This window comes from Polypterus senegalus, chromosome 2 (assembly GCF_016835505.1).
Source record: "Polypterus senegalus isolate Bchr_013 chromosome 2, ASM1683550v1, whole genome shotgun sequence".
In the NCBI taxonomy this organism is placed as follows: domain Eukaryota; kingdom Metazoa; phylum Chordata; class Cladistia; order Polypteriformes; family Polypteridae; genus Polypterus; species Polypterus senegalus.
The window spans coordinates 190844914-190866668 of NC_053155.1; the positions used below are offsets into that span (position 1 = coordinate 190844914).

Consider the following 21755-nt stretch of genomic DNA (forward strand, 5'->3'; position numbering starts at 1 on the left):
CTATGTAGAGGGAAAATGGAGAGCCAAGAAGTGCAGGCAGAGAAGGATACGAGATTAGAAAGGAATAGCTATAGAAAAAAACTGAGCAAACCGATGCAGAGATGAAGGACCAGTAGGAACAGTTGGGTGGGCATTGCCAAAATATATAGAGAAAAGCAGCAGGGAAATTTAGAGAGCAGAAATGGCAGTAGCGGTCGGTTGCCATCTCTAGTGTTTGTGATATGAGGATGTAAGATGCTGGCCATGTGGAAACATTAATTGAGCATGATGGTGATTACTCTTTGCTGTTTTTTGTTTCAAATGAGTTTTCATGTTTTCAGGAGGACTTGGAAGAAGTAGAAAGAGAGGATGACATCGAGGAAATGTCTGGACGCCGCTCAGTTGCTCACAGAAGCAGTCTGTCAAGTGGGCTGTCAATGGTAAGGGTTTTTACTTCGTGCCCGTCTCCTTTCCTCTTAAGTGATAGTGACCCATGAACGAAATGTGATCTAATTCATGTGCCCTTACACAAATAATTCAAGTTATAAAAATAAAAAAGAGGGCAGGGGGGTGAATTTCTGGCTTAATAAGGTCAAAATATTATAAAAGAATCTCTTATTTACTCCACTTTCTTGAGAATGTTCTGTTTTTAAATGTCTATAATTCGTCTATTTCAGAATTTCAGCTGAGATTTTGCAGCTGTTCCACCAGTAATATGAAAGAGATTTAATCAATTGTGTCCCCATTATTTATTGAAATATGCAGTCATACTGTACACATTCAGCTAAAAAAAAAATCACTGTGGCATTTGCTTTATTAACATTTCAGAAGTACAGGGTTTTTAAAGTAAATTTTCAATCAAGGCCTGCTTGTTGTAAGTTCAATCCATTGTTACACATTGATCATTTTTGTCACGTTCTTTATTGTTACTCTTAATCAACTTAAGGATGAAGAGTTCTCTCCACTAACTAACATAATATTTTCAGACCTGCCTAATCGAGTTCAGGGTAATAGGAGACATCAGCCTATCTGGGCAACATCAGAAACACAGCACAAAATGAGGCACCAGTCCATCATGTCCTACTCACACGTGGCGACTTTGGTAACATTAGCTTAACGCACACACACCTTCACAAAACTGGAGTACTAGGAGAGCTTTAACAGATAGACAGACAGATAGATACTTTATTAATCCCAAGGGGAAATTCACATACTCCAGCAGCAGTATACTGATAAAGAACAATATTAAATTAAAGATTGATAACAATGAAGGTATAACAGACAATAATTTTATATAATATTAATGTTTACACCCCCGGGTGGAATTGAAGAGTCGCATAGTGTGGGGGAGGAAAGATCTCCTCAGTCTGTCAGTGGAGCAGGACAGTGACAGCAGTCTGTCGCTGAAGCTGCTCCTCTGTCTGGAGATGATCCTGTTCAGTGGATGCAGTGGATTCTCCATGATTGACAGGAGCCTGCTGAGCGCCCGTCGCTCTTTCATTCAGTTAACAGAGGCTCTACCCCAACAAATGAGGGATTTGAAGTGTGAATTAAATGGACCACCCCAGTTACCTCCCACACTCCAAAGAGGTACAGTCAGGTCAGCAGATGTCACCCAGTTTGTCTTGCTGGGTAATTGTGTGTGTGATTCTGTTTGTATACAACGAATGGTGAGCTGGAATTCTTTAAGGAGATTGCTCTCCGTTGCCATTGCTTTCGGGATGTGCTGCAGCTCAGTAAAACCTCAAACTGAATAAGAGGCTTAATAAAACAAATGAATGTACTGATACATGAAAATGTGTCTTTTGTATGTCCATCCCTTGTAAGCAGTACTTTTTATATGGAGAAAACCAAAAGAAGCTAAACCTTTTTTTCTTTTAAACAGAATAAACTTAATGAAAAGATAATTGTTTGGTTTAATAAGCACTTCAAAGAGAAGTGCAGCACACCTAGAATCTAACAAACGGAAAAATACAAAGCAAGAAAGGAAGATGCTAGGCTGCACATAGGATGGGAACCGTCCACAGAATGAGGCCGTCTGCTCTCTCTGGCCTAACTCGTTTGCTTGTTCACTCAACTTTTATTAGCAGAATATTAGTCTTTTCCTTTTATTAAATTAAAATGCTGTAGACTCCAAAAGAAGTATTAATATGATTACTCTCAGCAAAAACTTTTCCAGATCAGCGTGAAGTTTAACATGAAATTAGTTTTTTTTTTGGTTTCCTTCCAACAGATGATGCTGACCAAAACAAATTGGAAAAGTAAGGCAGTTCCCGGAGTGCGCATTAATGAAACAACACTTCAGCTAACCCTTAACTTGAACAGTTCCGCAGAAATCAGAATGACTCCAATATGTCTCCTTGGCAGTCACATCCAATCTGCTAAGCAATGACTAACAGATTCAAGCCTGTGTTACTGTATAAGAAATATACTGATTATTGAGAATGGAACACTAATAAGCTTTTTAACGCTCCAACTAAATAAACATTATGAACTAAGAGCCAGTTATTCTATTGTTCCACACAGCAGAGGGTGATAAGGCTGTTAGTTTTGCATTGTTAAAACAGCATCGAGTCTTAAAAATGCTTTTCGTCGGAGTTCTTAGCCCAAACTGAGACCCCACTTTTAACATGTCACATATGCCTCTGTACGAGTTCTCCTCAGACGCTCGGTCTCCCAGTCTGCTTTGTAGTAATTTTGTGATTCATGGTGGCACAGTCATTGGTGCTGCTACCTCATATGTGTCTGGGCTCTGGGACTGTTCAGTGCGTGTAGTGAGGGATTCCTCCAGGTATTCAGGTTTTAGTCCCCCTACTAATATGCAGGTTAGGCTCATTGACCTGTATAAATGGTTCCATGTAATTGAGAGATTGTGTGTCCTTTTCAACATGCCTTGTAATGGACTGATGCACTGCCAGGACTGGTTCACCTGCCTTCTGCCATGTGCTGCCAAGATAAGCACCAAGTCACACTTGCCCTGAGCTGGATAAGTGCTGTAGTCAACTCTGACTTTTGAGAGAGACAGATTTAAGAAATGAGGGAGGGATGGAATTAGACCCACACCTAACCCCTACCAACCAGTCACACCAGGAAATGTTTAAATAACATCGAAACACCAAAATATATGTAGCTATTTACACAGACAACAATGACAAACAACAGCAAACATACAGTATAAGATGTGCACCTCCACACGATATACATAGTCTGGAAATTCTTTACTGTAAAAATAAATCGGTGAAATAAACAGTTTATCTGGTTTAAAAGACGTCATGGATTGCCCTCTTGTGTAAGCTTTCTGAATCAAGGATATACCCGCACAGTCCTATCACCCGCCTTAAGATGATGTTTAGTGAGGTGTGTCTCTCCCCTGAAGAGCATCGCAGGTAGGTATGGCACAAATGCTCACTGCAGTCTCTGGTAACTGATAGCAGGGTAAACCCTTCCAACAATTTCTTGCAGTTTCATAAATGCCCTCTCCGCTGCAGAAGTTGGTAAAATGATTGGAACTTCAAAAAGGCCAACTGTATCCTCCACTTCTGTTTTTTTATATTTGCAGTGCATACAAATAGATAAAAATGACAATTTCTAAAAGCCCTTCCACATCCATGCAAACCTCGTTTAAAGACACAGACCCCACATTGACATCCCATCTGCATCTGGCATCTGGGAAGTAATATCAGACACAACGCTAAACAGGACCACCCCATATGTGGCATTGCTACAGTTGCATAGAAGATGATGCTTGAAATGACGTTTGTTATTGTGGCTAACTGTGGATGCCTTTAGTTTTTCAAGTTTACCTTTTTTTAAACCACCAGCTATACACCCCGTCTTGTCACTTCTCTTCAAATTGAAAACCTGAGCAGCACATTTGTTCTCCGGGCAACAATAACAATATCAAATAAAACATTGATATTCATCAAACCACTTTACTGGGGGCTGGAGTTTGTCATGACTCACTGCCTAACACACAACTCTCAGTTACAGTGGTCACTTTAGGGGCTTCCGTTCATTTAATGCTCTTCATGTCTTGACTGGTAAACAAAGAAGAAACCTACGTGGACACGCATGGGGGGGAGAAGAACATACGCACAAACACTTTGGAATCGAGCCCCAAATGAATCAGTTAAAAGGAAATAATAAGAATAAGAACACAAAGGTGTATCAGCTCCATATGCCGTCTTTAAATGCCTCTCAAAACAAATATTTAAATACGCAGGCCGTCTTTTGAAAAATAAAGAAACTCCCAAGGAAGTGCAACAGAAAATGATCACATCAGGTGCTGCATGAGCTTTGTGACCTCCAGGCAGGCAGTTTAAGGAGAAGGTCTGACACTTCGATAACCCATCTGGCATGGACTTTGCTGCATCTGATAGAGTAATCTGTAAAAGGTTCATGATTTAATAGGACTATAAAATTCATCTCCATGCATTTCCTGATTCTGTGTAAACTAGCTTTGGGCCGCAGAGGGACATTAGTTAGGGAGTTAGCCCATTCACACACACACACTGATATACACAGATATGAGGTACCCAGTTTAGAGGCACCAGTGAACCTAACACACAGAGCTTTGGAATATCAAAGGAAAGAAAAATGTACACAAATACGGGGAGAATATGAAAACTCTAAACTGACAGCGAAGCAAGCCAGTCCATCTTAAGTTCATTCTCATAAGATGTAGTGCTAACCACTATGCCACTGCACCATTCTGCAGCCCAAACTACAACACATCAACAGTTTGTATTCCCAAAATGGGCCTTGTGTTTTGTACATTTTGTATCTGTCTTTTCCCTCATGCTGCTCTTTGAAGTTGGATGAGTGTCCTTTCCTCATTTGTTGTACCCTCAGCAGAATCCACGCTCAGCCTGAGCTGAGTCTTCCATCAAAAGTATGCCAGAGAGCTGCAGTCGGACCCCTTTGGGGAGTATTTGTTTTCTAGATGACTAAAGAATTGCTTCAATTTTTTCATTATGTGCAATGCTTCTTTCGCTCCGGCAAAATTCCCTAAAGCTCAAGTCCAAACTTAATGCTGGCTGATTTGTTCTTTTTTTTATTCGCTCCAATGCTGTCTTAAGTACGTGTTCACAAAATTATTAATTACAGCGCTTAAAGAATTCTCAGAGTAACAGCAAGAAAATAAAAGGACATTTTTCCTCAACATATTTTGCTTTTTCATGCAGCCTCACAAAGCCCTTCACAGAGACAATATACAGAAGTTCCTGTTGTCAGCAAAGAAACTTGATTCTTATAATGAACAATATCTCTCTGGTTGAAGATGAGATTCTGAAGTGTTGATTTTAAGTTGCTTAGATATTGGAGTTTGCTAAACTCTTATCGCTGCAAATCTGCTTTACCGTGTTTATCTTCCTCAGTGTGTGCCATTTCCTCTGAAGCCTTCAGATGTCAAATGGAGTCAGTGACATGCCCTTAGGCCGCATCCTGCACCTCATCTGTTATTTCTGTATTATATGCTGTTTCATGTTCAGATTTGTCTTTACACTTTGAATATGTTAGAATAGCACTGAAATCAAAATGCAGAGGAGCTTTTCCATACCTCTGGGACAATCCTCTGCCTTCCACTGAATGCTTAGTTTAGTTTCTTTATTGCTCAGTGTCACAAGGACAAGAGAATTCTTATTCACAATTGCATTTAATAAAGCAAGAAAGCCAGATACATTTAGCTAAGCCAGACTGCTTAAAATGAAATGTATACAGAAACATTTAGGTAGACTATAGGAAAACATCTGCAGGAGAAAAATGTAGGTTAGGTGATTATTCCAAATGGCAAGGTTCATAGCCCATTCTTAAACACATTTATAGGTCAATAATTAGTTTTTTTATATATTATTATACTTAACTACAACATTAGAAAATTTTTGAAGGGAACAGACCTTTAGCCCAAAAAAGCTCACCAGTCCTGTCCACTTAATTCCTCCAAAATAACATCAAGTTGAGTTTTCGGCGTCCTTAAAATTCTACTGTGCACATTCTTCACTACTTGGTAACTTACTTCACGTGTCTCTGGTTTCCTTGTGAAGAAAAACTTCCTAATATATGTGCACAACGTACCATTAACAAGCTTCCAACTGTGTCCCTGTGTTCTTGATGAAGTCATTTTAAAATGATAGTCTCGATCCACTGTACTTATTCCCGCCGTAATTTTCAACACTTCCATCATGTCACCTCTTAATCTTCTTTTGCTTAAACTGTAAAGGCTCAGCTCTTTTAATCTTTCCTCATAATTCAACCCCTGTAACCCTGGAATCAGCCTAGTCGCTCTTCTCTGGACCTTTTCTAGCGCTGCTATGTCCTTTTTGTAACCTGGAGATCAAAACAGCACACAGTACTCCAGATGAGGCCTCACCACTGCTGTGTATAAAGCTTGAGCTTAACATCCTTGGTCTTGTACTCCACACATCGTGCTATATGACCTAACATTCTGTTTGCCTTCTTAATGGCTTCTAACCACCAGAAGTTGATAGCATAGAGTCCACTACAACTCCTAAATCCTTCCCATAAGGTGAACTATCAATTTTCAGACCACCCAGTATGTATTCAAACCTAACAATTTTACTTCCAGTATGTAATACTTTACATTAAATGCCATTAAGTTTAATCTGCCACAAAGGCCTGTATGCTGTCCAAATCCCTCTATAATGATTCTGTGGATTCAAGATTTTTTGCCAGTCCACCTAGGTTGGTATCATCTGCAGACTTAACCAGCTTGTTAGTTATATTCCTGTCCAAGTCGTTTATATGTATTAAAAGCAGTAGCAGCCCTAAAACTGACCCCTGTGGAACACCACTTCTAACATCAGCCAATTCTGAAAAGGTTCCTCTTACCTTAACCATCTGCTTCCTGTGTTAAGCGTGTGTATATGCTCGATTCTGCACCCCTGAGCACACTACATACTGAACTCCCACTTCTTTTAATTTGATGCCCATTCTCTCATGTGGCACCTTATCAAATGCTTTCTGAAAAATTATTTTATGTTAAAAAAATCAGACATACCAACTTGAATGTCTCTGTCTCCTGATATTATTCTGATTAGCCGAATAAACTAAGCCATACACCGTGAAAAATGCAGTACAGTGGATACTTGATTCGTCATCAATGTAGCAGTCATGGGTGACTGCAAGGGGCTCAGTTAAAGTCCATTAATCTTGGTGGGTCATGACACTGTGTTGTATGTTGATTCGCACCTGGAGGTAGGAGTTTCACTGTACTTTATACACATGACCGTAATGACCCTCCAAACCAAAGACTCACAAGATCTGCAACTCTAATGATATCTTTCTTTTCCACAGTGCAGAATTCTGTATTCTTAACATCACACCCCATCTAGGTTCTCCCTTGGTGCTGGTCAATATTTCATCCTCCTTTGATTTGTTCTACTGTTTTTTTGACTTTATTTGTTGTTTTCGTGACTTTTTCAATAATATGTTGTAAATCCTATTTGCTCTGTAAAGTGCCTTGTGATAGTACACACTGTGATCTCCACCCTAATGCTCTCTAGTACCAAATGCTTTCTTTCTCCATGTTATTCCTCTGTCTTTCTGATTTCTTCTTTCTGCTTCTGCCTCCTTAAATCTTTGCTCTTGATGTAAGACTGCTCAGTCTGGCTCCGAACGAAAATGGAGTTACCTAAATGTTCCTGACTTTGACGCAGAAACTGTGAGTTCCTCTGCTTTTCTCATTGTCTCCTCTCCATCTCACTTGTCTGTTTTAGCTCCTTTAGGACTGTGTTGGTCTCCATGATATGTGTGTTCATTTCTTTTTACAAATCAGTAATGGTGTGTTCCCCTGATTGTCTCTTTCTTTGCCATGGAATGTTCATATTTGCCAGACATACATCCGATAAACCCATCTCATCAGGTATTTGCATCACCTCCAGGATAAGTCAAGTCATAAAGCAATACTAAATGTTAAAACAAATGACTGTGTTGCACAGGATGATTTTTTTTCTTTTTGCAGTTCAATTAATACTGCAAACAATTCTGAATAAATAATTTTAGGAAAGTTATTTTAATTTAAACCCAAGGATTTTAGCCACTTGTTTCAGTCTGACTCTTGAGCCTGATGTTTGGAGAATGGAGTTGAGTTTAACTGGACACCCCTGCTCAAACTGTACATTGAATCTCACAGTATTAATTTCATATTTAAACATGATGTATTTCCTTTAATGCTCACTCACTATTGATTTGCTGATTTTAAAAGACTGAAAAAAATGAAGCAGTGGATAGATTGTGTGTAAAATTTTGGGTGCACTGCCAGTCTTCTCCATTGGCATAAATCGTAGCCTCCAGATGCCTCTGGTAGCCACAGCCTCAAAAATAATCTTAATAAATATTGTGCATTACTTTAACACTTATCATCCTGTAACATATTCAGCAACAGGTAAGTTAAAGAGAATTGTAACACAAAAAAATTTCAGCGCATGTGATTGTTCAGAATGTGCAATGCAATAACTGGGATCAGAATCTACAGTATAACTGAAATTGAATGTTATGTTCAAACCTTCATTATTTGGCTGTGTAAAAGTGTTTATGAAAGGTACTGTAACTTCTAAGGTTCTTTTTATATTGGTGGACAAGTTCATGCTGGGGATGGCTAAATTATTAGCCTTGATTTACATGTACACCCCTTAGTACTTGCCTACAGTATGTCACATTCACTCATCACAACAGTGGCTGAGGACCTCTCACTCCCCCTGCCACGTTCCAGATCAAATACAAGTTGGAGTACCTCAACAGAATCCAAGGGACAATTGCGGCCCCTGGTCCGATCCTCTGGAAGAAGAACACTTCAGAATTCTTTAACACGAGCCACTACAGAGTTGTAACCCCGCTAGGACATCTCAGATCACTACCTAGAATATATGGCCGAGGCTAGCTACCACAGCTTCAGTACCTTAGCAAGGGTCAGAGGCCGGCAACCTCATCGTTACCTCTAATATGGCTGCACAGTTCTAACAGATTGAACACAGTTCATACCTGAAAAACCATGCAAGGCATACTCCAACAAGGCTGGGAGTTTCTCCTGTTAGGGCTCTTTTATCCTTTGGTTTTCCCGGTTGGTACCTTTGAAAGAAGTAAACATAAATAAATAAATCACTTGAACAAGCACACTGAGGCAGATGATATCAATAAATAAGGCATGTTTGAGTGAGGTTATATTCAAATTTTAATTTAACTGTTACTTATTCTTATTTGGAGAGAATCCAGGCATCAAATACTAGAATCAAAAGTATAGGAAAACATACAACCTGATTGATTCAAATCAATGTCTGTAAAAGCAAGCTTCGCTGCAGTCTAACCAGGAGAGAGGTGTCCCTGTAATTAAAGGAGCCCATTGTCCTTAATCCAACTAAGACTTTTTTTTTTAAAAAGTTTGCAACTTTGTGGCGCAATCATTTTAGGTGGTGCTCCTCGGACAGCATGTTTTTTCGATGCATCTTCAGAAAAGTCTATGCTCTCTCTTACTCATACCAATGCAGCATTCTCATATTAAAAGCTGTGTGTCATCCCTCCATTTTGTCTACCTCTCACAAAAGCTATATAAGGTCCGTATCATGGCAATAATAGTTCTTTCTGTTATACTGATGGTTGAGGGTTATTTTTAGTAAGTTACAGTCAAGTCCATAAGTATTTGCATAATGACACAATTTTCATAATTTTGGCTCTGTATGCCGCCACCACAATGGATTTGAAATAAAGCAATCATTATGTGATTGAAGTGTAGACTTTGAGCTTTAATTTAAGGAGCTCAGCAAAAATATCATATGAGCCGTTTAGGGATGACAGATATTTTTCTGCATAGCCCAACCCCATTTCCAAGGACTAAAAAGTATTTGGAAATGTAACTGAAAAGCTGTTCCATAGCCTGGTGGGAGCAGTTTCCTCATTATTTCATTAACTATTAAGCAAGTAAAAGGTCTGGAATTGATTCCAAGTGTGCAATTTGCATTTGGAAGCTGTCGCAGTGAACTTTCAATATGAGGTCCAAAAAGCTGTCCATGCAAGTAAAAACAGACCATCTTTAGGCTGAAAAAAGAAAACAAACCCTTTAGAGAGATAGCAGAAACATGCGGTGTGGTCAGGTCAACCATTTGGTACATTCTTAAAAAGAAGGAATGCACTGGTGAACTCAGCAACACCAGAAGGTCTAGACAATCATGGAAGGCAACTGTGCTGGATGATTGTAGAATTCTGTCCTTGGTGAAGAAGAACCCCTTCACAATATTTAGCCAAACCAAGAACACTCTCTGGGAGGTTGACTTATCATTGCCAAATTCTACAATCAAAAGAAAACATGAAAGTAAAGACAGAGGGTTTACAACAAGGTGCCAGCCACTGGTACGCCTCAAGCAAAAGAAGGACTGATTAGACTTTGCCATGGAAACATTTTTAAAAGCCTTTCCAGTTTTGGAACAATTTCCTTTTGACAAAGGAAATGAAGATCAATACATACCAGAATGTAAAAAAGTATGGAGAAGAAAAGAAACGTTCCAGTGAATAGCACATCACTTGTGAAACATGGTAGAGGCAGTTTCATGGCATGAACATGCATGGCTGTGAAAGGAAGTCGGTCACTAGTGTTTATTGATGATATGACTGCAGGCAGAAGTACCAGGATGAATTCAGAAGTGTACAGGGCTATGCTATCTGCTCAGAGTCGGCCACATGCTGAAAAACTGATAGGACAACACTTCACATTGCAGATGGAAAATGAGCCAAAACATACAGAGAAAGCAAACCAAGTGCTTTTCAATGCAAAAAACTGGAATATTCTTCAAACGCCAAGTCAGTCAACTGACCTCAACCCAGCTGGACATACATTTCACTTGCTGAAGACAAAACTGATGGCAGAAAGTCCAACAAACAAGCAGCAACTGAAGACAGCCGCAGTAAAGGCCTATCACTTGGAGATTGCCCTGGGTTCCAAACTTAAGAAAGTCAGATCAAAGTAGATTGCCAAGGATTTTCAACCAAATATTGAAAATGTTCATTATATTTAGGATTCCCCCTGGAAATAGGGGGACCATGTACAAAAATGTCTGTCTTTTCTAAATGGTTCATACAATATTTTTGTTAAACACCTTCAATCAAAAGTGAAAGTCCACACTTCAATCAAATCGATTATGGTGATATACAGAGACAAAACTATGACGATTGTGTCATTGTACAAATACTTATGGACCTGAGTATAGAACAGTCAAAGCTGAATGACTGAGACTTTACTCTTAGTCTTGTTCTTCTGTTAATCTGAAGTTATTTTAAGCTAGTTCAGAGGTACAAGTTAAACAACAAAGTCCCCAAAATCCCCTGTTTAACATCTTACAAGCATATACACACAGGTTAGTTTATCTAGTATTTACATATTTTCTCAGAATTCCTAACATGTGCATGTCTGTTTTCATCCCCAAATACAACAGTCTGTTCAAACACATTGTTTTTCCACTCAGTTTGTTTAGCTGATGGTTCAAAAGAAGAACAGATCTAGTGGAACTATTTTCTAAAGTGGTCTCAAACTTGACCTACAATGTCTTCTAAAATGTTTACTTCTAAACTGTTGTAAGCCCATCAAGTATTTGTGTGCAGCTTCTCCACACGCCCTTAGAATGATGTCATTGTCTGCCTGTCCTCTTTTATCCAAACCTTTTTTTGCTAAACTCTTATTTAAATGCACACAATCACAAATAGCAGTACTCTATAATATAGTCACAGTCTTGGTCACACAGTTTATTCACTTAAAAGCCACATCGTATCTAATTAAAACACACTCAGCCCAGGAGAGTAAAGAGTCTTATAGCTGCTGCCATGCTATCAGTGGGTGAATGTAAGTGTAACACATATCTGGGAATTGGAAAATGAAGACAAAAGTTGCTAATAATGATGTCCGTTGAACAAGCCTATTGGACCTCTTATGCTGTGCTACTAGAGAAGCAGCGTTAGGGTAGGAATGCAAACTGAAGTAGATGCAAACAGATGAGGAAAGGTGAAGAATAATCCAATTCAAGGTCCCCCCTTGGGATTATTGTGAGGTTGGGCTTATCTTGGCTACACTTGGGCACAAGGCAGACAGCCGCCTTAGGCACACATACAGTGGTGTGAAAAACTATTTGCCCCCTTCCTGATTTCTTACTCTTTTGCATGTTTGTCACACAAAATGTTTCTGATCATCAAACACATTTAACCATTAGTCAAATATAACACAAGTAAACACAAAATGCAGTTTTAAATGATGGTTTTATTATTTAGGGAGAAAAAAATCCAAACCTACATGGCCCTGTGTGAAAAAGTAATTGCCCCCTTGTTAAAAAATAACCTAACTGTGGTGTATCACACCTGAGTTCAATTTCCGTAGCCACCCCCAGGCCTGATTACTGCCACACTTGTTTCAATCAAGAAATCACTTAAATAGGAGCTGCCTGACACAGAGAAGTAGACCAAAAGCACCTCAAAAGCTAGACATCATGCCAAGATCCAAAGAAATTCAGGAACAAATGAGAACAGAAGTAATTGAGATCTATCAGTCTGGTAAAGGTTATAAAGCCATTTCTAAAGCTTTGGGACTCCAGCGAACCACAGTGAGAGCCATTATCCACAAATGGCAAAAACATGGAACAGTGGTGAACCTTCCCAGGAGTGGCCAGCCGACCAAAATTACCCCAAGAGCGCAGAGACGACTTATCTGAGAGGTCACAAAAGACCCCAGGACAACGTCTAAAGAACTGCAGGCCTCACTTGCCTCAATTAAGGTCAGTGTTCACGACTCCACCATAAGAAATAGACTGGGCAAAAATGGTCTGCATGGCAGATTTCCAAGACGCAAACCACTGTTAAGCAAAAAGAACATTAGGGCTTGTCTCAATTTTGTTAAGAAACATCTCAATGATTGCCAAGACTTTTGGGAAAATACCTTGTGGACTGATGAGACAAAAGTTGAACTTTTTGGAAGGCAAATGTCCCGTTACATCTGGCGTAAAAGGAACACAGCATTTCAGAAAAAGAACATCATACCAACAGTAAAATATGGTGGTGGTAGTGTGATGGTCTGGGGTTGTTTTGCTGCTTCAGGACCTGGAAGGCTTGCTGTGATAGATGGAACCATGAATTCTACTGTCTACCAAAAAATCCTGAAGGAGAATGTCCGGCCATCTGTTCGTCAACTCAAGCTGAAGCGATCTTGGGTGATGCAACAGGACAATGACCCAAAACACACCAGCAAATCCACCTCTGAATGGCTGAAGAAAAACAAAATGAAGACTTTGAAGTGGCCTAGTCAAAGTCCTGACCTGAATCCAACTGAGATGCTATGGCATGACCTTAAAAAGGCAGTTCATGCTAGAAAACCCTCAAATAAAGCTGAGTTACAACAATTCTGCAAAGATGAGTGGGCCAAAATTCCTCCAGAGCGCTGTAAAAGACTCATTGCAAGTTATCGCAAACGCTTGATTGCAGTTATTGCTGCTAAGGGTGGCCCAACCAGTTATTAGGTTCAGGGGGCAATTACTTTTTCACACAGGGCCATGTAGGTTTGGATTTTTTGTTCTCCCTAAATAATAAAAACCATCATTTACAAACTGCATTTTGTGTTTACTTGTGTTATATTTGACTAATGGTTAAATGTGTTTGATGATCAGAAACATTTTGTGTGACAAACATGCAAAAGAATAAGAAATCAGGAAGGGGGCAAATAGTTTTTCACACCACTGTAGGTCACTTAGGTATTGATAGCGTAACTTCTACATCTTGGGAATGTGAGAGGAACCCAGAGAAATCCCATGTAGACATGGGGAGAACATGCAGAAGTCAAAGCCAGGATGCCGGATCTGTGAAGTGACAGTGCTACCCGCTACATCTCTGTTCTGTCCAAATTACCACTCTATATTGACAAAATTCTGGCACTTCCCAGATTAGTAAATATTGCTTTGTCTTCACAACATTTCTAAATAGTATAGATTATTGGTATGCTGTCTTACTTAACTTTTTAATAGGAGATTGATCAGCTGACTAAATAACATTCTCAAACCTAAATAAGGGTCGCATAGGCTGGAGTTATTCTAGCAGCATCACATGGACTTGGCACATTCACTTAGGGCCATTATCTCAATGCATGCACGTCTTAATGGAATTTTTTCCAAATTCCCTTTTCACATATTGTTTTTACATTGTTAAATTCATGCATTACTAATGGTATATTTACTATAATGAAGACTAAAATGTTGTACTGGAAAACACAACAGTGTACAGTTTGTCTGCAGCTTCTCAGTACATCCACACAGCTCTGATAGCCTGAATAAATGTGCAGAAATGCTCCGAGACAAGTTAAAAGAAGTATACACTTTAACATGTTCCACACTTCTGTGCATCATTGTATAACATTTGCTTCTCCTATTTGAGAGTGTTTTCAAGTAGGTGATGCTTTTGGGAGTGGGTTTATTCTAGAAGTTGACATTATGGGACATGGGAGTGAATGTGCCCAGTGATGGACTGGCATCCCAGGGCCGCTTCTTGCCTTGCACCCAATAGCCGCATGTGACCTCAATAATGGCGTTGGATGGATTTATACTATGGATGGATGGATGAAATCTTTTTGCATAGTTTTCTATCACTTGGTTTGTAGCGGCAAAGCTAAAGTAACTAATTCAATAAAATGATTTCTTATAATTATTTAAAACTAGCCAACCCGCGGCGTACCATACGCCACATAATCGGGCCGGTTTTTTAATGATTTTTAAGCACATTTTAACATTTGAAAAATCGGTAATGTAATAAATCAGCAAGAAAAGCAACATTGTAACAATACACGGAACGAACCAACACACAGCGTCGTAACCGAAAACTTGGTTTTTAAAGACTGGTTACTTCATTGTGTTTTAACCTCAGTTGTAAAGGATTGTTTTAAGGTTCCCATGGGATACCCCTCGCAAACCGTTTTACACGCTGCATATGGCGATATACCTCTGTGAGAAACATGCCTCTATGGACAGTCAATGTGGCTCGGAGGTGCCAGGAGTTGGTGGGCGTGGCTCCTTCCTGCGTGCGCCATAGGTGTCTTACTTGTCGCCGGCTCAGTGAATCCACGCCCCTTCCGGCGTGCTTTCCATGGTTGTCTTGCCTTAGTGAATTATACATATAGATTGTTTTTATGCTTGTAGGCATAGAGCATGTATTCGCCAGTCACTGTTTCATTTAGTAAAATATCTCTGTATATTTTCCAATTGTTTGAAGGCACTAAATCCTAAAGTGAATCCTGTGTGAAGGCTTTTAAAAGGGGGAGGATAAGCTAAGGTCAGTAGTTCGAGACCCTGCACTGGGGCACACTGTACAGACCGTACAGACCACTGATTAGTCATTTAGGGCAAAGTGAAGGGACGCAGCTGCCTAGTAAGGCATAATGCATGCAGAGGAAAATACAGAGTCGACTACAAGCATGTCAAGTGCGAGCAATGTGAAGTGGGACCATCGAAGAAATAATGGAAGAATTATATGAAAAAGAGCATTGGCACAGTGGTGGCACTCCTGCCTCATAACAGTGAGACCAGTCTTCAAGTCCTGGGTACTCCCTGTGTGGAGTATGAATGCTCTCCCCATATACGTGTGGGTTTCTTCCCACAGTCCAAAGACATGCAGGTTTAGGTGGATCATGGATGCTAAATTGACCCCAGATGTTTGTGTGTGTTCACCGTGCAATGAGCTGGCATCCTGCTTCTGGAGTTTTCCTGCTTGATGCTTGCTGGGAAAGACTCCAGCTTCCCTGTAAACCTGCTCTAGAGAAGCGGGTTTAGGAGATGGATGGATGGATTACATGAAAGATTACAATTTCTGGGGGTGACAATATCTAGTGTATTTTGAATTTCAGGACTGGGCCATGGATTGCATTTTCTGCTTAGTCATTCCATGGTGTTCTGCCATGTCTGCTTAGGTTTAAGACAATGTAGTTTCCTTCCAAAAGGTTAGCTGTGTGTGTGTGTGTGAGGTTAAACAGCAACTGTAAAATGGTTCTGTCTGAGTGAGTGTGGATGTGCGCACACAAATGTGTCCCATAGTAAACTGGCATCCCATTCAGGTGTGGCTCCTGCCAGGATTCCATTGCTGTCTGAATAGATTCTGTCACCCCTTAACTCTAAAATGAGAAACAGAAGCTTCAGAAGATGGATGGATGGATGACATAGATTGTTTTTCTTCTTATTTGGAAAGCATCCATAACTATTACAGTGACATAAAATTTGTGTTTCTGCATGCACCGCTTCAAGTTAAGCTGAGGATGTTAATGCATTTGCTTAAGTTGATGACTTAAGTTATTAAGATATTATGAATTTATAGATGAAAGAACAAGGTCATGCAGAATCTTCACACAGCAGCTATTGTGACTGGGACTGGGTGCTCAGCTAACCAGAACACAGTCTTTTGCATCAGGTTTTCCATTATATACAGAATTAGATTTTAATAAAAGAAACCAGACCAATAAAAAAGCACAAAAGCAGGTAATGCACAAAGGATATCAGAGTCCTGGTCTCTTTCGGCCTCTCTGTCTTCTTGTGGAGCTCCTACACCATCATCACAATAAATCCTTTAGCAGTAGATTGCATAGTTTTGATATGGCTGTGAGCTCACCTACCGCTGGGCAAAGTTCCTTGTTATCTCGTGTCCTGACGTGAACTGCCAGCTCTCTGTCCAGCATCTCCTTTAATAAGGGCTTTGAGTGACATGTGACCAGAAGAGGTGGGGCTGCCTTCATTCCCAGGAGGCATGCAGAGAGTCACCCTCAAAGATAGCAAGCATAAAATAGGACAGGGTACAAGAAACCTGAAAATATCAACTGTGTCAAAGAAACAGGCTTTACGGGAACACACTCGAGAGGGGGGCGTTCATAAACGTGAATATCGAGGAAAGTGTACGTAGGGCAAGAGATAGCAAAAATTTTTGAATTATTCTTTGACAGGTAGCATGGCTAATATATATATATATATATATATATATATATATACTGTATATATTGTGCTAAGGGTTGTAATTTACCTGTCGCTCAATTACACATAAACCACTGCCGCTAAACCACAATCATAATCCTGATACATGCTGGTGTCACTAAAAATGTGGCTTGCAGTGATCTTGTCAAAGTTTTTGGGGTTTGCGTCATTCTGTATAGCAAACTGTGTAGGAAAACTGATCAAGAAGGTGACATGGCAAAGAGAAAAAGATGAGTAGTGACATCTGCTGGGTGTGAAGCAAATTGTAGAAGCTGTTTTCATGATAGGAAGAAGAAGAATGAAAGCTCTGGCATTTGCCAAGTGTCAAGCAAGTTCAGTGTGGCAACCACCTGGTGCACGCAATCTACTAGGACTGGAACCTTGGTCTTGGGAGGACTAAACATCCTAGGTGTTTCCCAGTATATTACTACAGGTAAAATGTTAATTGGTGTAGTTTGAAAAAGAAAATCTTTGACAGATGTGTATCAAGTTATGATGCTGTGCATCACATCTATCAGATGTTGACGCCGGTGAGTGATGTGATCAGTCATTGAATGGCTGATGTTGAACTTGATAAAATGACTTGGAAAGTTTTTATTTTCTAATTCACATGAATTGATAAGGCTTATCAATTATTAAGAAGCAGCAGACCAGGTGCCTATAAGTACCTATAGATCAATAACATTCAGCCTTCTTTATTTGAAGGTTACTTCAACATTTTATGATTCAACTCACAATTGTTCTTCCTGTACTAGTTTTTGGGCAACTGTGGAAATTTAATCAGCAAAATGGCCATGGCTTGCAGTGTGTCACTTCCACTTTGTAACTGCGGTCTTTGTGACTCAGGGGTGAGTGAGGAGAGGGTGTCCATTACATTATGTTGCATCATTGAGGACTTCATAGTACACAACACCCGTCATAGTTGAACTGCTAGTGACTAGAACTATACTTCATAGAAGGGCATTACTAAATTACAAGAGTAATGAGCTATGGACAGTGGGGTCATCTTGTACCCCAAACCTGGAGCACAAGTCTCAGTTTCAGAAGATTGCCTCCTTTAAACACGGAATTTCTTTTCCTTCTCCACCTGCGCTCTGGGTGATCCTTTATCCAATGCCAATACCAACTCGCCTGAGAATGAGACGCTTCTTTTAAGGTTGGACCTGGGAGTACTTCTAGCATGTTGTTAGTGCACCTCAGCAGCTCTTCCAGGTCAAATGGCTAGGGTTTCGGAGGCTGCCCTCCAAGAGCTCCTTCCTGAGGATCCACACTTGGCTTCCATGCACCAGTTGCACTTCCCATGCAGCCTTGAGGGCGCCCAGTCTGAGTATACACTGCCACCTAGTGTACTGGGGGAGCACATGGCTTCTGCAAGCAATTTGTCCATCCATTATCTTGGGCTCCCATCCAGGCACAGTACTGCTAAACACCCAGACAGCTTTCCAGCCCACCCATACCCTCTCCATTAAAAAGTCATCATTAGATATAAAATTACATGACATTAATATTGCACATAGCCAAATGTTTATATGTTGGGATCATGTCCCTGCCTTCAAATGCTTTTACATTAGGCATTTTTACTTACTTGTGTTACAAGTTGCCCGTTTATCATCAGACATGTTATACTTGTCCATGTCCTCAGAACTTTTGAAAGCATTGCCATTATATGTGTACAATTGATTAAGGATAAAAAAAAATGCAAGACCTAAACCGTCTTCAGTAGAGAAGCAACTTTTTAATCTTATGTGTCTGTTTTCTTTTTTCAGACCAGTCTAAACAGCATGATGAGTGTTTACAGCGAGACTGGAGACTATGGTAATGTGAACGTCAGTGGAGAGATTCTCCTCAACATCTCATACAGCTACAAAACTGGCGCGCTCAATGTTCTTGTGAAGCAGTGCCACAACCTGGCCATTGCAGACGAGAAAAAGCAAAGAACTGACCCGTAAGAACAACTTATTACTTGTAACAAGTTTGTTTTATGAACAATATAGTATGGCACGCTCTTGTCTCCTCCATCGTCATCTTGCAACTAAACTGAATATTTTGGACATAAATGTCATAGGTGTGTATATGCATTATTGAGAGAAACTGCCACCTAATAGCTGTCCGTCATTAAGCTCTTCAGATTTTAGAAAAATATGAGAAAAATGTAATGGCATACTTTTAAAACTGTGTGCAGTAAATAAAGTGCCAGGCAGTTAGGCATTTTAAGCTTTTTAAATTCAAGTTAACAGAGTACATCATATTATGTACCACATTATGTTAACTGATATTTTCTGTCATGCGTGCTTCTGTCACATAACCTTTATAACTGCAGATCTTTAAAGTATTTGTTCTGCAAGCTCCAAATGAGGAACAGAATCAAACTTTCCATTTATTTTTACAGATTTAGCTGCATGTGTGCTTTACTCATTTGCAAATGGTCAGACATTTGTGCAGACCCTTTGAAATGCAGTATTTTTTAAAGCTCCTCCAGTGTACTCGTCAAATGAGACGGTTTATTACTATTATCTTCTCAGCATTATGCCAAGTACATTGGCTGTGGTAGCCACTGAATTTTCTCCTGGTGTCTTACTTACGGGGATCGAGTCAGAGGAGTAACTGATGACTGATCACTTCTAGACGCAGATTCTGCAGTCTGCATTTGCTCAACAAATGATAGATTTGTCAATCTAAGTGTGTATGTCATGCTGTCCCTTGTAAATTATAGTAAAAGGTAAACTGCTTGTATGTTGTCATAAAGTACTATGATAATGGCTTTTTAGTTTAAAGACAATGCCAGGTCATTTCACATTGTGCTAAATCATAAAGAATGATGATTCTTTTTAGACTTGTTTGTACTTTGGAGGACCCTTGGAATTATTAGTTGTTCTAACATAAACATGCAGCCATGCTTGGCTTTCCTTTATCCCACGTGCATTTATATTTTCAACTGGAAGTCCTCCAAGTGTTTATGATGTAAAAAGAAATGCGGACAGTTGGATGATTATGTTCTATAAATATATATGATTTGGCTGACTGCTCACTGATTGCTTGTGCATCGTGTCTAAAAAATATTTAGAGAGCAGAAGCACTTGGCCTACCTCCACAAGATAGTGGCAGCTTGTAGGTGCGTCCCGAGATAAACTCAGTGCTCTTAAAGCAGCACAAAACCTGCAGATGGAAGATGGATTTGTAAGTCTAGAAAAGTAGAAATTTGTATCTTACTTGTTTATGCAAGTAGTTTCCCGTAGGTTATTGTCGGTTTATTAATTAAAAATAACACCGAAACTGAATTTCCAAATATTATATAGTTTTTGTTATCATACAGTTCAGGTATCAAAACATTAAAGGCCACCTTCCAAATATGCTGTTGCTCCTCTATGTGCTACCACAACACCTCTGATCCTCCTAGGCATGGACTGTACAAGGTGGCACCAGACTATAAGCAGTAGATCCTCTAAGTCCTGTAAGCTGTATGGTGAAACCGCTGCCCATCAGACCTACTGTTCCACAACATCCTACAAATGTTCGATTGGATTGAGATCTGGGAAACATGGAGGCCACTGCAACACCTTGAGTTCTTCCTTGTGGTCCTCAAACCATTCCCAATTAGTGAAATGTGTTAGGACTCATTATCGTGCTGAAAGATGCCACTTCCATCATGAAATACAATTGCTGTGAAGGGGGGTACCTACTCTGCAATGATGTTTAGATAGGTGGTATGCATCTATGCCTGGACCAAGAGTTTCCCAATTGAATCTTGTCCAAAGCACCACACTCCTTTCACTGGCTTGTCTTATTCCCAAAGTGCACCCTGTTCATATTTCTTTCCCGGGTAACCAATGCACATATACTTTGCTCTCCACATGTTGCACCAGAAAACAGGATTCATCGAACCAGGCCACCGTCCATTAATCCATGATCCAGTTTCAACAATGAGCTTGCATGTTCATTGTGGACACTTTGAATGACAGACAAGAGTTAGTAAGAGCAGTCTGGCCTGTAGCTATGCAGTCCCATATGGAACAGGGTCTGATGGCACTGCGTGTTGTGACACATTACTCCCAAATCCCTCATTAAAATGACTAGTGATTTGTGCCACAGTAGTCCTTCTGTTGATCCATACCAGACGGGATAACCTTCATTGACCTCTCACATCAGTGAGACTTGGGCACCTAATACCCTTTTGGTGGTTCACGGTTTCCCCCACTTGGACCACTGCTATTTTGTTTGTGTGTGGGGTTGAGAGCGTTGTATTACAGGGTGAGTAGAGGTTCAACAGTTTTACAGATTGAGCAAAGATGATGTTTTCTTATTTGATGGAGTGACAGCATATCCTCCTGTAGCACCTCCAAGGTGGCAGAGAAAGAAGAGACCATAGCTAAGGGTGCATGCTGTCCTTGACGATCCTGTAGACTCTTCCCAGGCATCTCTTTCCACTGATGTCACTGATGGCAGGAAGATGGATGACAGTGATGGACTGGTCAGCTTTACCTCCTGCTGCAGTGCCATATGACAAGACATCTTACAAATCCCCTGCCAAACACTTTTGTGGCTGGTCAGTGCACTCTTAAAAACGTCATGTTCTCTGTAAAAGGTCATGAGGTGCAAGTCTTTCCTTGACAAGGTCCCTTAAAAAGAAGGTGAGCTTTCCTCACAAGAGCAGAGGAGTACAGGGACCAGATAAAGTCTATTGTAATGTGAACTCCAAGGGATTAGAAACTTTCCATATGTTCACCCTCAACTCCACTGATATAGGTAGGGCTGCGTGTCTTCTCTCTTCGTATTAATTGCTTTGTTTTGTTGACA

General features: G+C 40.1%; 1 protein-coding gene across 6 annotated transcripts in view; it reads left to right on the forward strand.

The window, feature by feature from the left end:
- sytl5 (synaptotagmin-like 5) overlaps positions 1-21755 on the forward strand; it is a 356011-nt gene that overhangs the window by 310499 nt on the left and 23757 nt on the right. For 5 of the 6 annotated variants that reach the window (XM_039745076.1, XM_039745077.1, XM_039745072.1 and 2 more), the window contains 3 exons: positions 321-419; positions 7592-7657; positions 18728-18906. In XM_039745076.1, the coding sequence (XP_039601010.1) occupies positions 321-419; positions 7592-7657; positions 18728-18906 (344 nt within the window). The remainder of the gene's footprint in view (positions 1-320; positions 420-7591; positions 7658-18727; positions 18907-21755) is intronic. The other variant, XM_039745078.1, reaches the window with a different exon arrangement.